Genomic DNA, 14708 nt, shown 5'->3' with positions numbered 1-14708 from the left:
CTTCAAAGAAATGCAGCCAAAAATCGTCACTCTTAACGGGGACAGCTGGTTCGTGTATTTGCTCCCCGTCCACCTCGCAGTTGTGGCCCTCCGGAGGAAAGAGACACATACTGCTGCATTACCAATCTGCTGCTTTGTGCATGTAAATTCCACCCTCCAGATAACTTCACCGCCAAAAGAAGTTAAAATTCCGAGCGATGTCATCTGACCAATCACAAGCCTGAACGCTACTGTAAAACAAGCAGTTTTCGCGCCTAGCCTCTCATCTCTTAAGGCAGAAGAAGATGTCGATGTTGGGAAGTTCGAATCTGAACTCCAATCTGACCGAGACGATTTTACACAAGAATGATGTTTAGAATGTGTGGTGTGCGTACTTTAAGACTTTGAGTACACACACCATCAGATTATTTGACTTGTTGCTCTAACGAAGTAGGCGAGTGTCAGCAATATATCTTGCGGTCTTATCGTGGCGTGTTTATCCTCTGCCGTTAGGTCAGACGATAGAAATGCCACTTGCACGCTTAGAGTAACAGATTGACGGTGACCAACTTTAAACAGAACTTGATTAATTTTCACACACATTTATTAAAATAATAACAACCATAAAAATTACTTAACTTGGTTCTAGACGCTATTTACAATTGACAATCTGAAGTTCCTTTGGTATGGGTACGTTAATCTTATTCTCACATATATCTCTGATACTTGACAAAAGTGTCTATGCATTTATCTTCATGGCTATGTACAGGAATATGGTAATCTTATTAGGGTCAGACTGAAACTTGACTATAGACTGGAAAAGACAAATGTAGAACTCGAACAGACTGGTACAGACTAATGCAGACTGGTACAGACTGGTGCAGACAAATGAAGACTGACTAACGGAGGTCTGTACACTCGTTATAATACCTCGCACGTTCATGTATCACTGCGCGAGTGTGATCTGCGAGGAGAAAAGGTTCTACGTTAGCAGCAATCTCATTGGCTGCGTTACATATTAATACGCGGATCGGCGGAAGCAGAATTTGGTCCGTCTCTACGGCAGCGCCATCTCGTAGTGCTGAGACGGACGAGCGCTGCGCCTGTGCTGTTGTGCTTAGCGGTGCGTGCTCTAGTGGGAAAGTTGTGTACGCGCTGACTACGTGGAACTATGTACACAACGGAATGAGAGCAAGTTAAGTGCAGCGGTAGCATAGAAGCGAGCGAGGCGAGCCCCCTCCTACCTTGGCTGGCACGATCTCGATTTGCTTGGCGACGTTGAAGAGTACGGCCCTGACGCCGGCGGCGACGGACACCGAGGCGCGGCTGTCGGTGAGCCGGAGGGTCTGGTTGGGCGGCAGCTTCACCTGCCACGCGTACAGCTCGAGCGCGACCAGCGCCCTCACGACCCGGTCGGCGGGCAGGCGGTCGGCGCACGCAAGCACCGTCTCCAGGCTCGACATCACCTCCGCCGGGGCGGTGCGGGCCAGGTCCGGACGCTCCGGGTTAAGGATGGCCAGCGCTCCTGACAACACGGACAGCTTCTGCGGCTCCTGCTTGCCGTTGTCCTTCTCCTCCGCAGATGTCACTTCACATTCTGTGCACAGAGAGACAGCCTGTCATCGTGTAGCCCCTAATTGCAGCCATTTATGCACACTTTCAGAACCCTGATCCAACCCTCCTAGGCTTCCACTTCTCAAACTTTAATAACCTACTCCAGATCCTGCACTACTGGCCATTAAAATTGCTGCACCAAGAAGAAATGGAGATGATAAACGGGTATTCATTGGACAAATATATTATACTAGAACTGGCATGTGATTACATTTTCACGCAATTTGGGTGCATAGATCCTGAGAAATCAGTACCCGGAAAACCACCTCTGGCCGTAATAACGGCCTTGATACGCCTGGGCATTCAGTCAAACAGAGCTTGGATGGCGTGTACAGGTACAGCTGCCAATGCAGCTTCAACACGATACCACAGTTCATCAAGAGTGGCGTATTGCGACGAGCCAGTTACTCGGCCACCATTGACCAGACGTTTTCAATTGGTGAGAGATCTGGAGAAAGTACTGCCCAGGGCAGCAGTCGAACATTTTCTGTATCCAGAAAGGCCCGTACAGGACCTGTAACATACGGCCGTGCATTATCCTGCTGAAATGTAGGGTTTCGCAGGGATCGAATGAAGCGTAGAGCCACGAGTCGTGATACATCTGAAAAGTAACGCCCACTGTTCAAAGTGCCGTCAATGCGAACTAGAGGTGACAGAGACGTGTAACCAATGGCATCCCATACCATCACGCCATGTGATACACCAGTAATGCGATGACGAATACACGCTTCCAATGTGCGATCACTGCGATGCCGCCAAACACGGATGCGACCATCATGATGCTGTAAACAGAACCTGGATTCATCCGAAAAAATGAATTTTTGCCATTCGTGCACCCAGGTTCGTCGTTGAGTACACCATCTCAGGTGCTCCTGTCGTGATGCAGCGTCAACGGTAACCGCAGCCATGGTCTCCGAGCTGATAGTCCTTATGCTGCAAACGTCATCGAACTGTTCGTGCAGATGGTTGTTGTCTTGCAAACGTCCCCATCCGTTGACTCAGGGATCGAGACGTGGCTCCACAATCCATTACAGCCATGTGGATAAGATGCCTGTCATCTCGACTGCTAGTAATACGAGGCCGTTGGGATCCAGCACGGCGTTCAGTATTAAACTCCTGAACCCACCGATTCCATATTCTGCTAACAATCACTGGATCTCGACCAACGCGAGCAGCAATGTCGGGATACGATAAACCGCAATCGCGATAGGCTACAATCCGACCTTTGTCAAAGTCAGAAACGTGATGGTACGCATTTCTCCTCCTTACACGAGGCATCACAACAACGTTTCACCAGGCAACGCCGGTCAACTGCTGTTTGTGTATGAGAAATCGGTTGGAAACTTTTCTCATGTCAGCACGATGTAGGTGTCGCCACCGGCGCCTACCTTGTGTAAATGCCCTGAAAAGCTTATCATTTGCATATCACAGCATCTTCTTCCTGTCGGTTAAATTTCGCGTCTGTAGCACGCCATCTTCGTGGTGTAGCAGTTTTAATGGCCAGTAGTGTACATTACTAAAAAGTTAACCTGGTGCTAAGTTCACAATCCCAGCAGCAATTTACGTGTCTAACGACATCCGAGGGCAACAATAATTTGCTTCTCAGTACTTCATATAGTTATTGATCGATGATGGAATATTCTCGGGTTATAAGCCGACTCTAGGCGTCGTTCTGCACCAATACTTCAACAAGTATCCTACTCGTAATCTTCATGTGAAATCGCCTGAAGATGACGAGTAGTAAACTTGTCGAAACGATGCTGCAGAACGAGGCCTTGGCACAATTTATAACCCGAGAAAACTTCATCATCGAGATTCACGGAGAAAGTCTGCATTCCCTATTACTGACTGAATTTATAATTTTAAAATGCTGCCGGAATCTACCCATTAAAGCTACGATCCTAAGTTAAAGGTTTAACACAGTAAAGCAAGTATTACAGTTAGTATTTGTATTGAGGCAGCATAAATCACGGCGCGCAAATTATCCAGATTATATCCATTCAATATTTGAGAATGAGCGCACTTAGCGGCTTCCAAGAAATTTTTACACATAACTTCAAACCTTAAGGAAACTTTTTCTCGCTGACACTCTTCGCAAAGTAAGGAAAGGAAGAAAACTTTATCACTTAATACATTTTCACTGTTTATGCAACAAAATGTGGTCACTAGGCACGACGTTTTATTACTTCCTTACTATAAGGTATGCGGAACTGAAAAGGAGACCTTTCTGTAGTGGCATAGTACGTAATCCTAGTGGGAGAATGTGTCTGCTGAGAGATGGCTTGGTGATATTCCCAGCTGCGCAAGAGAAGTTAGTGGCTTTTCAGCAGTTTACTCATTTCTGGAGAGTATTAGTTAAAAACAGTCTTGGTTGCAATTTTTAGTTTTTTATTTTTCAACTACGCGTTCCACCTTATTTAGGCATCTACAGGTTAATCTTAATTTGGTATTTCTTAGGACGATCCTTTAGACAGTGTAGTCAAAGGGCATCGTCGAATACATCAGGCCAACATCGCCTTCGTTAAAATCAGTAAAAACTTCCTAGATTGACGTGAGTGAGATGTGAACGGGAACGCGTTATGCAGGTCTTGGAGACACTCCCTAATCCATCGCAGAATGAAAGAGGTGTACGGAGAACAGTGTCCCACACAGTGTCAGATATTCCAGTGCTGTCAGTCTTATGAGGAACGACATTATTACATGACTGTTTTAACCAAGCAGTCCTATAATTTGCGTAAAACCCGTGAGATTCAGTCAGGTTAATTTAGGTTAAGTAGTGTGTCAGCTTAGGGACTGATGACCTTAGCAGTTAAGTCCCTTAAGATTTCACACACATTTGAGCATTTTGCACGCCATGAAAGGTCGCTGGCTCCAGTGGTATGGTCACATATTGGAATGAAGAGATGTAAACAAGGAAGATTGTAGTTCGGCTATGAATATCGGGCAAACAACCGGGGGGGGGGGGGGGGGGGGGGACCAAAGTGTTGCATAATATAATAAAATCTAGAACTGGGAAGACGTCACAGATGAGAAATTGTGCAACGGCAGGAGGAAACGACCAGCGCTTGTGTGCTACACATAGGAAACTGGAACTGGAAAGTGATTTTCAAGCGCCCTTCAGCCCAGCCCTGTACCGCTAACAAACCGCCGCCCCTCTCCCCCGCTCCCCGTGAAAAAAGCGGCTGAGGTGTTGCACTGGGAGAGAACGCTCAGATAGTTACCCACTCTATCTTGTGACTCTTCCGCAACCGAGCTGTAGTCATTGATGTCGCCGTAAGAGTCTCGATACACCATCTGGTCACTGATTGTGTTCCATAGCGAGCAGTTCAACCAGTTGATCGCTCTCATCTTCACTTGCTTGATGAACATCATGTCGATCCCCACAAAGTCTCGAATGTCGGCTCGCTCCTGGCCGCATTTCTTCTTGATGTACAGTTTCGGCTTGGGACTCGTCATCATCACGAACTCGTACCGTGAGTCACTGAGGAAGGAGAAGTCACGATGAAGCAATGTCCATACGTAGTGTTTCATAAAAGAATTTCCTGTCTCGATTTCAGTTGTACTTACATGAACTGTGAACTTACCTGTCGTACCCGCCATTAGGATCGTTACTGCAAGTGTAAACAGACTCAGAATCGTCTTCGATAGACAGATCCTGAAAAAGAGAAAAGAACGAAAAATTCTGACAACTCTTCCGCACCTGCAGTAGAGAAAAGAAGAGCAGAGGTTAACGTAGACTGGCATGTCATTAGAGCACTGTTTGGACTGGAAAAGGATATCGGCCGTGCCCTCTTCAAAGGAAAGTGTCATTGTTCGATGACTTAATGGAAATGCAGAGCAATCTGTGCAATATTTTCACACACGGTGCCGAAACGCAGCTATGTTTCAGTGTTGCTGAACCCAGTAAACACAGACGTGATAAAAGTCATGGGATACCTCCCAAAATCGTTTCGGACCTCCTTTTGGCCGGCGCAGTGGGGCAGCTCGTCATGGCTGGGACTCATCAAGTCTTCGGAATTCCCCTGCAGAAATAGTGACTCATGCTGCCACTATAGCCATCCATAACTGCGAAGATGTTGCCGGTGCAGGAGTTTGTGCACAAACTGACCGCTCGGTTATGTCTCATAAATGTTCAGTGCCATTCCAGTGTGGCCAAATAATTCGCCCGAATTATCCAGAATGTTCTTGAGCCAGTAGTGAACAATTGCGGCCCGGTGAAATGGTGCATTGTCATTCACAAAAATTCCACCGTTGCTTGGGAACATAACAATGGCTCCAAATGGTCTGCAAGTAGCCGAACATAAAATTTCTAGTCAATGATCGGTTCAGTCTGACCAGAGGATCAAGTCCATTGCATGTAAACAAAGCCCACACCACTATGGAGCCCCCACTAGCTTACACAGTGCCTTGTTGATAACTTAAGCGCGTGACTTCGTGGGGTCTGCACCTCATTCGAACGCTATTATCAGCTCTTACCAACTGAAATCGGGACTCATCTCATCAGACCATGGTTTTCCAGTCGTCTATGATCCGACCGATATGGTCACGAGTCCAGTGGAGGGCTGCAGGCGGTCGGTTATCTGGTGCCATAGCCTGTTAACGCCAAATTTCGCCGAATTGCTCTAGCGCAGGGATTCCCAACAAAATTTTCTCGAGGACCCTCTCTTCGAGCATGATTGGTACCTTGTCATATCACCGTATCAGGTACCTAAAAAAGCTAAATTAAGAGTCTTTTTATACATTTTCTGTTTTTGGTACTTAGAAAAAACATTGACACATTCATTTTTGAAAAAATGTTGAGCGGCCAAAACAAAAAGTCTGTTATCATACGAAATATAGATAATATATTTTTTATTCTAATAGCATCTTGCGGACCCCTCTGGCATAGCTCGCGGACCCCTGGGGGTCCGCGGGTCATCTATTGGGAACCACTGCTCTAGCGCATTCGCTCGTCGTACGTCTCGCATTGTTTTCTGCGGTTATTTCACGCAGTGTTGCTTGTCTGTTAGCACTGACAACTCTACGCAAGCACCAATGTTCTCAGTCATTACGTGAAGGCCGTCGGCCACTTCGTTGTTCTTGCGGAGAGGTACTGCCCAAAATTTTGTATTTTTAGCGCACTCTTGACACTGTGGATCTCGAAATATTTAATTCCCTAACGATTTCAGATGTCCCATGCGTCTAGCTACAACAACCATTCCGTATTCAAAGTATATTAACTCCTGTCGTGGGGCCATAAACATGCCGGAAACCTTTTCACGTGCATCAACTGAGTACAGATGACAACTCCGCCAATGCAAAGCCATTTTATATCTTGTGTACGCGATACTACCGCCGTTTGTATATGTGCATAACGCTATCCCATGACTTTTTGTCTCCTCGACGTAATGTGCATGTGAAAGAGAGAAAACCCAGTAATACCATACATCCTTTTTATGCATTTAGCAGTGACACTGCGAAGTGATCTTTCTCACACAACAGCTGTTTAACCACTTTCATCAATCTTTCTCTGTGTGTCAGTTTAGCTTGGTTTAGTTTAGTTCCTTACATGTCCGAGGAAGCATATTCGCAACAACTCATTGTGATGTTGAACTTCCCAGTAGGTTTACAAATAAGAAACACTTTCTCTGTGAAAACATCGATCCGTGTTACCTCTTCACAGAACTGGTTTTTGAAAAATTTCAATCCACAAAAAATTTGCTGAATCCAATACAAACAATTACTGATACTATCTATTTAGAAATTCACCTGTGGAATACAATAATTGCTTAGACATGCGCGTGATGTCTCGACAGAGATGCTGCGCCGCATAGAGATAAGTCAGAGGTGATATCTGCTCTGCTAAGTGCCCGCCAGATTTATGTGTTGATCGCAAAGAGAGGTGAGGAGATAGTTATTTGATCTACATCTACATCTACATGATTACTCTCCAATTCACATTTAGGTGCTTGGCAGAGGGTTCATCGAACCACAATCATACTATCTCCCTACCATTCCACTTCTGAACAGCGCGCGGGAAAAACGAACACCTAAACCTTTCTGTTCGGGCTCTGATTTCTCTTATTTTATTTTGATGATTATTCCTACCTATGTAGGTTGGGCTCAACAAAATATTTTCGCATTCGGAAGAGAAAGTTGGTGACTGAAATTTCGTAAATAGATCTCACCGCGACGAAAAACGTCTTTGCTTTAATGACTTCCATCCCAACTCGCGTATCATATCTGCCACACTCTCTCCCCTATTACGCGATAATACAAAACGAGCTGCCCTTTTTTGCACCCTTTCGATGTCCTCGGTCAATCCCACCTGGTAAGGATCCCACACCGCGCAGCAATATTCTAACAGAGGACGAACGAGTGTAGTGTAAGCCGTCTCTTTAGTGGACTTGTTTCATCTTCTAAGTGTCCTGCCAATGAAACGTAACCTTTGGCTCGCCTTCCCCACAATATTATCTATGTGGTCTTTCCAACTCAAGTTGTTCGTAATTTTTACACCCAGGTACTTAGTTGAATTGACAGCCTTGAGAATTGTACTATTTATCGAGTAATCGAATTCCAACGGATTTCTTTTGGAACTCATGTGAATCACCTCACACTTTTCGTTATTTAGCGTCAACTACCACCTGCCACACCATACAGCAATCTTTTCTAAATCGCTTTGCAACTGATACTGGTCTTCGGATGACCTTACTAGACAGTAAATTACAGCATCATCTGCGAACAACCTAAGAGAACTGCTCAGATTGTCACCCAGGTCATTTATATAGATCAAGAACAGCAGAGGTCACAGGACGCTTCCCTGGGGAACACCTGATATCACTTCAGTTTTACTCGATGATTTGCTGTCTATTACTACGAACTGCGAACTTCCTGACAGGAAATCACGAATCCAGTCCCACAACTGAGGCGATACCCCATAGGCCCGCAGCTTGATTAGAAGTCGCTTGTGAGGAACGGTGTCAAAAGCTTTCCGGAAATCTAGAAATACGGAATCAACTTGAGATCCCCTGTCGATAGCGGCCATTACTTCGTGCGAATAAAGATCTAGCTGCGTTGCACAAGAACGATGTTTCCTGAAACCATGCTGATAGATCGTTCCCCTCGAGGTGATTCAGTATGTTTGAATACAGTATACGCTCCAAAACCCTACTGCAAACCGACGTCAATGATATAGGTCCGTAGTTCGATGGATTACTCCTACTACCCTTCTTAAACACTGGTGCGACCTGCGCAATTTTCCAATCTGTAGGTACAGATCTATCGGTGAGCGAGCGGTTGTATATGATTGCTAAGTAGGGAGCTATTGTATCAGCGTAATCTGAAAGGAACCTAATCGGTATACAATCTGGACCTGAAGACTTGCCCGTATCAAGCGATTTGAGTTGCTTCGTAACCCCTAAGGTATTTACTTCTAAGAAACTCATGCTAGAAGCTGTTAGTGTTTCAAATTCTGGAATATTCCATTCGTCTTCCCTGGTGAAGGAATTTCGGAAAACTGCGTTCAATAACTCCGCTTTAGCGGCACAATCGTCGGTAACAGTACCATCGGCACTGCGCAGCGAAGGTATTGACTGCGTCTTGCCGCTTGTGTACTTTACATACGACCAGAATTTCATCGGATTTTCTACCAAATTTCGAGACAATGTTTCGTTGTGGAACCTATTAAAGGCATCTCGCATTGAAGTCCGTGCCAAATTTCGCGCGTCTGTAAATTTTCGCCAATCTTCGGGATTTCGCGTTCTTCTGAACTTCACATGCTTTTTCCGTTGCCTCTGCAAAAGCGTTCGGACCTGTTTTGTGTACTATGGGGGATCAGTTCTATCTCTTACCAATTTATGAGGTATGAATCTCTCAATTGCTGTTGCTACTATATCTTTGAATTTGAGCCACATCTCGTCTATACTTGCATAGTCAGTTCGGAAGGAATGGAGATTCTCCCTTAGGAAAGCTTATAGTGACACTTTATCCGCTTTTTTAAATAAAATCATTTTGCGTTTGTTTCTCGTGGATTTGGAAGAAACGGTATTGAGCCTAGCTACGACAACGTTGTGATCACTAACCCCTGTATCAGTCATGATGTTCTCTATTAGCTCTGGGTTGTTTGTGGCTAAGAGGTCAAGGGTGTTTTCGCAACCATTTAAATTCGCGCGAGTTCGTGGACTAACGGCTCAAAATAATTTTCGGAAAAAGCATTTAGGAAGATGTTTTCTGCCTACCACCAGTTTTGAACAAGTATTTTTGCCAACATATCGAGGGAAGGTTGAAGTCCCCACCAACTATAACCGTATGAGTGGGATATTTATTTGTTACGAGACTCAAATTTTCTCTGAACTGTTCAGCAACTATATCATCGGAGTCTGGGGGTCGGTAGAAGGAGCCCATTATTAACTTAGTTCGGCTGTTAAGTACAACCTCCACCCATACCAATTCGCACAGAGTATCTACTTCGACTTCACTACAAGATAAACCACTACTGACAGACGTAAACACTCCACCACCCATTCTGCCTAATCTATCTTTCCTGAACACCATCTGAGACTTCGTAAAAATTTATGCAGAACTTGCTTCAGGCTTTAGCCAGCTTTCTGTACCTATAACGATTTCTGCTTCTGTGCTTTCTATTAGCGCTTGAAGCTCAGGGACTTTCCCATCACAACTACAACAATTTACAACTACAATTCCGACTGTTCCTTGATCCAAGCACGTCCTGTATTTGCCATGCACCCTTTGAGATTGCAGCCCACCCCGTACTTTCCCGAGGCCTTCTAACCTAAAAAACAGCCCAGTCCACGCCACACAGCCTCCGCTACCCGTGTAGCCGCCAGCTGAGTGTAGTGAACTCCGACCTATTCAGCAGAACCCGAAACCCCACCACCCTATGGCGCAAGTCAAGGAATCTGCAGCCAACACGGTCGCAAAACCGTCTGAGCCTCTGATTCAGACCCTCCACCCGGCTCTGCACCAAAAGTCCGCAGTCGGTTCTGTCACCGATGCTGCAGATGATGAGCTCTGCCTTCATCTCGTAAGCAAGACCGGCAGCCTTCACCAAATCAGATTGCCGCTGGAATCCAGAGAGAATTTCCACAGATCCAAAGCGACACACGTCATTAGTGCCGACATGTGCCACCACCTGCAGCTGGCTGCACCCTGTGCTCTTCATGGCATCGGGAAGGACCCTTTCCACATCAGGAATGACTCCGCTCTTTGGTGTTGGATGTCAACAGTCGAGTTTTCGTACAGTAGCAGCAAGGGACTCACACCGGAGTTTTTTGGAATTATATTCTGAATCAATAGAAGACTTATTCCGGAGAAAAAAACGAATTGATTTGTAAATTGATACGATAATATTTGTGAAGAATGGATTACAGGTAATGATTAAGATTGTTTTATTTGCGGCAGCTGTTCTATAGTGCAGCATTCTTGGTTCGCCAGACATCCAGACCAGGAATCTTTTTTCTTATTTTTTGTCAGGATTTATCTCTCTTAGAGAAAGAAATAGAACGAACAATTAGATTTTGAAATTTTGTCTGAGAGAGATTATACATGTGCAGTGCAACTTTTGTGAGTTCCGTTTTTGTAATTCTTGGATTGTTGTTACGTGATTTCAGAGAAAACTTATATGTTTTTCAAGTTTCATTAAATTTTATTAAGTCTAAGGAAATGAAATTGGAATTGATTTCATTTAAACCAGAGAAATTGTTCACATCGTAAGAGTCAATTAATTTTCAATTAGTTAAAAACCATTATCAAAAGATTATGAATCAATAATGATAGGAATGCTTTTAGAGTACCCATTGTATCTCTGTGGTTGGATTTTACAGTTGATTTTTGAGTTTATGGGACATGTTATGGTATCCACTGTTTTTTTCTCACTACTGTGTGTAGTCGTTATTGTGCTCACTGATGGGTGCCACTCCTCAGAGATTACCTTATTAAGGCTGTGCCTGCGGGTAAGAGTGAGGAGGTACCCTCCTGCTTTAGATGTGTACACGTAAAACTGGACCGATTAATTGCATCGTTTATGCTGAAAATAAATTTTGAAGAAACCACTCAGCATTAAAAGCTGAATAGGGTACAATTTGCACGATCCCTGGAAATAGTTTACAGATATTTCACCAAGAGATCAACCTACAGGAGTCTGTGGACATGACAGGATATGCACGTAGGGGATCGTTCCAGAAGGCTCTGTCAAACTAAACTTTGTACACTTTAAGTGGACAGAAACATGCAAAGTCAATTTTCTGAGTGTTTTTGAGAAGGGCATCGAACTGCTTTACTCAACTGATGTCCAGACAGTGATACTGAAATCCCATTAGCGTGCATAAAATCTAAAATGACCACAATAATTTATCCATCTGACTAGCTGTTGAGCCCCATGGCTGTGGATTATATTACTTTAATAAACAGAGCAATCAGCCACTTGGCTACGTAATTTTATTTGAGCTAATACATGTTTTGAGCTTTCACGTTTCTTCAATTAGAGTACTACATATTCGAGTCTTCAATCAGGACATAGCCACAACATCAAATGCCAGACAGAGCTCGCAACTTACAAATACTCCACCTGGCCAACAAAGGAAAAAGAATGAACTAATCTGAAGAAAACGAAGTGTAATCTCACAAATGAGCATCCCAAATGACCAAAGAGATCTAGCAAACAAAATTTTTTCTATGAAATTTTCATTATTTGCGCATACAGCCATATACTAAGCACCGCCCTGAACAAAATATAATCCAGTGTGAGCCCATCCAGCGCACCCAGCAGAGTTCTACGTAATGTAAATCTGTTGTTCTGTCTTTACTTTTTATAAGTATCACCCCAACGGTGAAGAGAGGGAGGGGGGAAAGGCAATATTAATTCTTCTAAATAAAATATTTTTGGTAACATATTGCATAACCCAAACAGTCATTAACGCACTTATTTCATACCTACATAGCATACTCAGCACATTTTAGTTAAACAGTTTCAATTCTTTTTAGTCATACAGAAACTGTAAGCCAGGACCTATAAGCAAAACGTAATCTTTGACAAAATGTCTATTTTCGGATGAAAACAAAGATGTCAGTTGGCAACATGGCGGATAATTGGCTGATTTTGCGCAAAAGTAAGTAAGATAGTGTTTGCGTCACATCCATAACGACAAAAATAGGAATAATAACAAGGTGAGTAGACAATAAGTACACCTAAACAGCAACATATCTTAAATGTACATCTCATGTAGTGTAGTACCTAAACAAAATTATTATTTTGCACAAGGCAGCTGCAGCATCCCATTTGCTAATGATGTCGTAAGAATGTACTGACTGAAGATTCAAATACACTGAATTTCCAAAGAAACTGGTATAGAAATGCGTATTCAAATACAGAGATATGTAAACAGGCAGAATACGGCGCTGCGGTCGCCAACGCCTAGATAATACAACAAGTGTCCAGCGCAGTTGTTACATCGGTTACTGCTGCTACAATGGCAGCTTATGAAGATTTAAGTGTGTTACGTCTGCCACAAACGGCCCCTGCCAGGCAGACTACGCTCAAGACACCCATGTGTACTATATTACATACACAAGTACTTGCAGGCGCAACCAAGAGGAAAACAATTCTTCAAAACAAACAGAACTTGCTAGAGACTAATGCGAACCCTTTTCTGCAGAGGTCGCCTCACAGATACAGGGAAAGTTGGAGTACTCCGCCGGCCTCCACTGGCTTTATAAGGCCAGCGCAGCAGCAGTACAGCCAGTTCCTTGCTGAGCTCTTGAAGAATGGTTGTCTACAAGTTATTTGTTTTTTTTGTGTGTATATAGTGATTGTTCGAGAAGTGTAGTTCAGTTTCAATAAACGACATTATACTGAGTGTTCTACAGTACTGAATATTCTTCAGTGGCGACAAGTATAGTGGAACGAACCGACGAACGTCATGGTTACAACAGCAGCACCTACGGATTGGCAACAATTCTTTCAAGGACTTCTGCACCAGTTTTTGGAAACTCAGACACAACTGGTCGCCGAAATCCGAAGCCTCCACCGCCCCACAACGCCATTGCCGTTCCAAGCATTCAACGATGAAGTTGAAGAATTGGGAAACATACGAACGACGTATCCGGCAACACTTCACGATTTATCAAGTCACCCAAGAAGACAGGCAGCCCGCTTTTTTCTTGTCATGGAACCAATCGAAGATGTACGTCCTGCTCACGAAACTACAGCCGCTGGACCCCGACTCCCTCACCTTCACCGCCATCTGTGCGACGTTAAACGCCTACTACAAACGCCGATATCATGTACTCGCAGCACGCGTCGAGTTCTATCAATGCCGGAAGAATCCCGAGCAGACCTATCGCCAGTGGGCCGCCGAACTGCAAGGTCCCAGCAGGAAATGTAAGTTTCACACACATCTTTCCAAGGAATCATACGCTGATGACATGGTGCGTGACCACTTGATACCGGCAGCGCCAGACGCCGCCTTCCGCCACGACGCCCTCAAGTTAGAAGACCCGACCGCCGAGCAGGTCATAGAACTAGCCTATAAGTTCGAAATTTCTACAGCCGCCGATCGTCGACTGGAATCCTGGGCAGACGTAGCACCAGCAATCCGTGATGACTCCACGACGGACACCAAAGACGTCGCAGCAATCCGGGGCTCAACGGCGCGCTCCTACCGCCGCCGCAGTCGGAGAGCGCCGTCCACAACAAGACGCTGAGTCGCACCATGCCAGTCAAGGCCAGAAGCCACTGCAACAACAACACAACCGGCAACGTCGTCGTGGGGATCGTCTCCGCCTGCCCTCCTGTCCCACTGCTATTCCACACATGATAAAGAAGATTGCCCAGACCGTTGGGCGCAATGCACACATTGCAGCAGGGAAGGCCATTTAGCGTCCGTTTGTCGTGCAAGAACAACCACCTCTAGCAACCGCCAACCAAGGCCATATCCAGACGGCTTGAACAACACCCCAATGGACGTCAACCAGGTAGACAACTCCTCGACATCAAAAATTTTTATAGACGTCACTATCAATGACAAGCCTCTGCATCTGCAAGTGGACACAGGCGCAGCAGTATCATTGTTTAATTAGACTTCAAATGCCCACATTGGTTCACCACCCCTTTCTCCAGC

General features: G+C 44.8%; 1 protein-coding gene across 1 annotated transcript in view; it reads right to left on the bottom strand.

The window, feature by feature from the left end:
• The window catches only part of LOC124593944 (adhesion G protein-coupled receptor E3-like), a 123781-nt gene that overhangs the window by 101567 nt on the left and 7506 nt on the right, over positions 1 to 14708 (bottom strand). The window contains exons 2-4 of the mRNA XM_047132293.1: positions 5178 to 5248; positions 4815 to 5074; positions 1224 to 1576 (exon numbers count right to left, since the gene is read on the bottom strand). Coding sequence (XP_046988249.1) covers positions 1224 to 1576; positions 4815 to 5074; positions 5178 to 5248 — 684 coding nt within the window. The remainder of the gene's footprint in view (positions 1 to 1223; positions 1577 to 4814; positions 5075 to 5177; positions 5249 to 14708) is intronic.

This window comes from Schistocerca americana, chromosome 2, assembly GCF_021461395.2.
Source record: "Schistocerca americana isolate TAMUIC-IGC-003095 chromosome 2, iqSchAmer2.1, whole genome shotgun sequence".
In the NCBI taxonomy this organism is placed as follows: Eukaryota; Metazoa; Arthropoda; class Insecta; order Orthoptera; family Acrididae; genus Schistocerca; species Schistocerca americana.
This window is presented reverse-complemented; position numbering and strand designations above follow the sequence as displayed.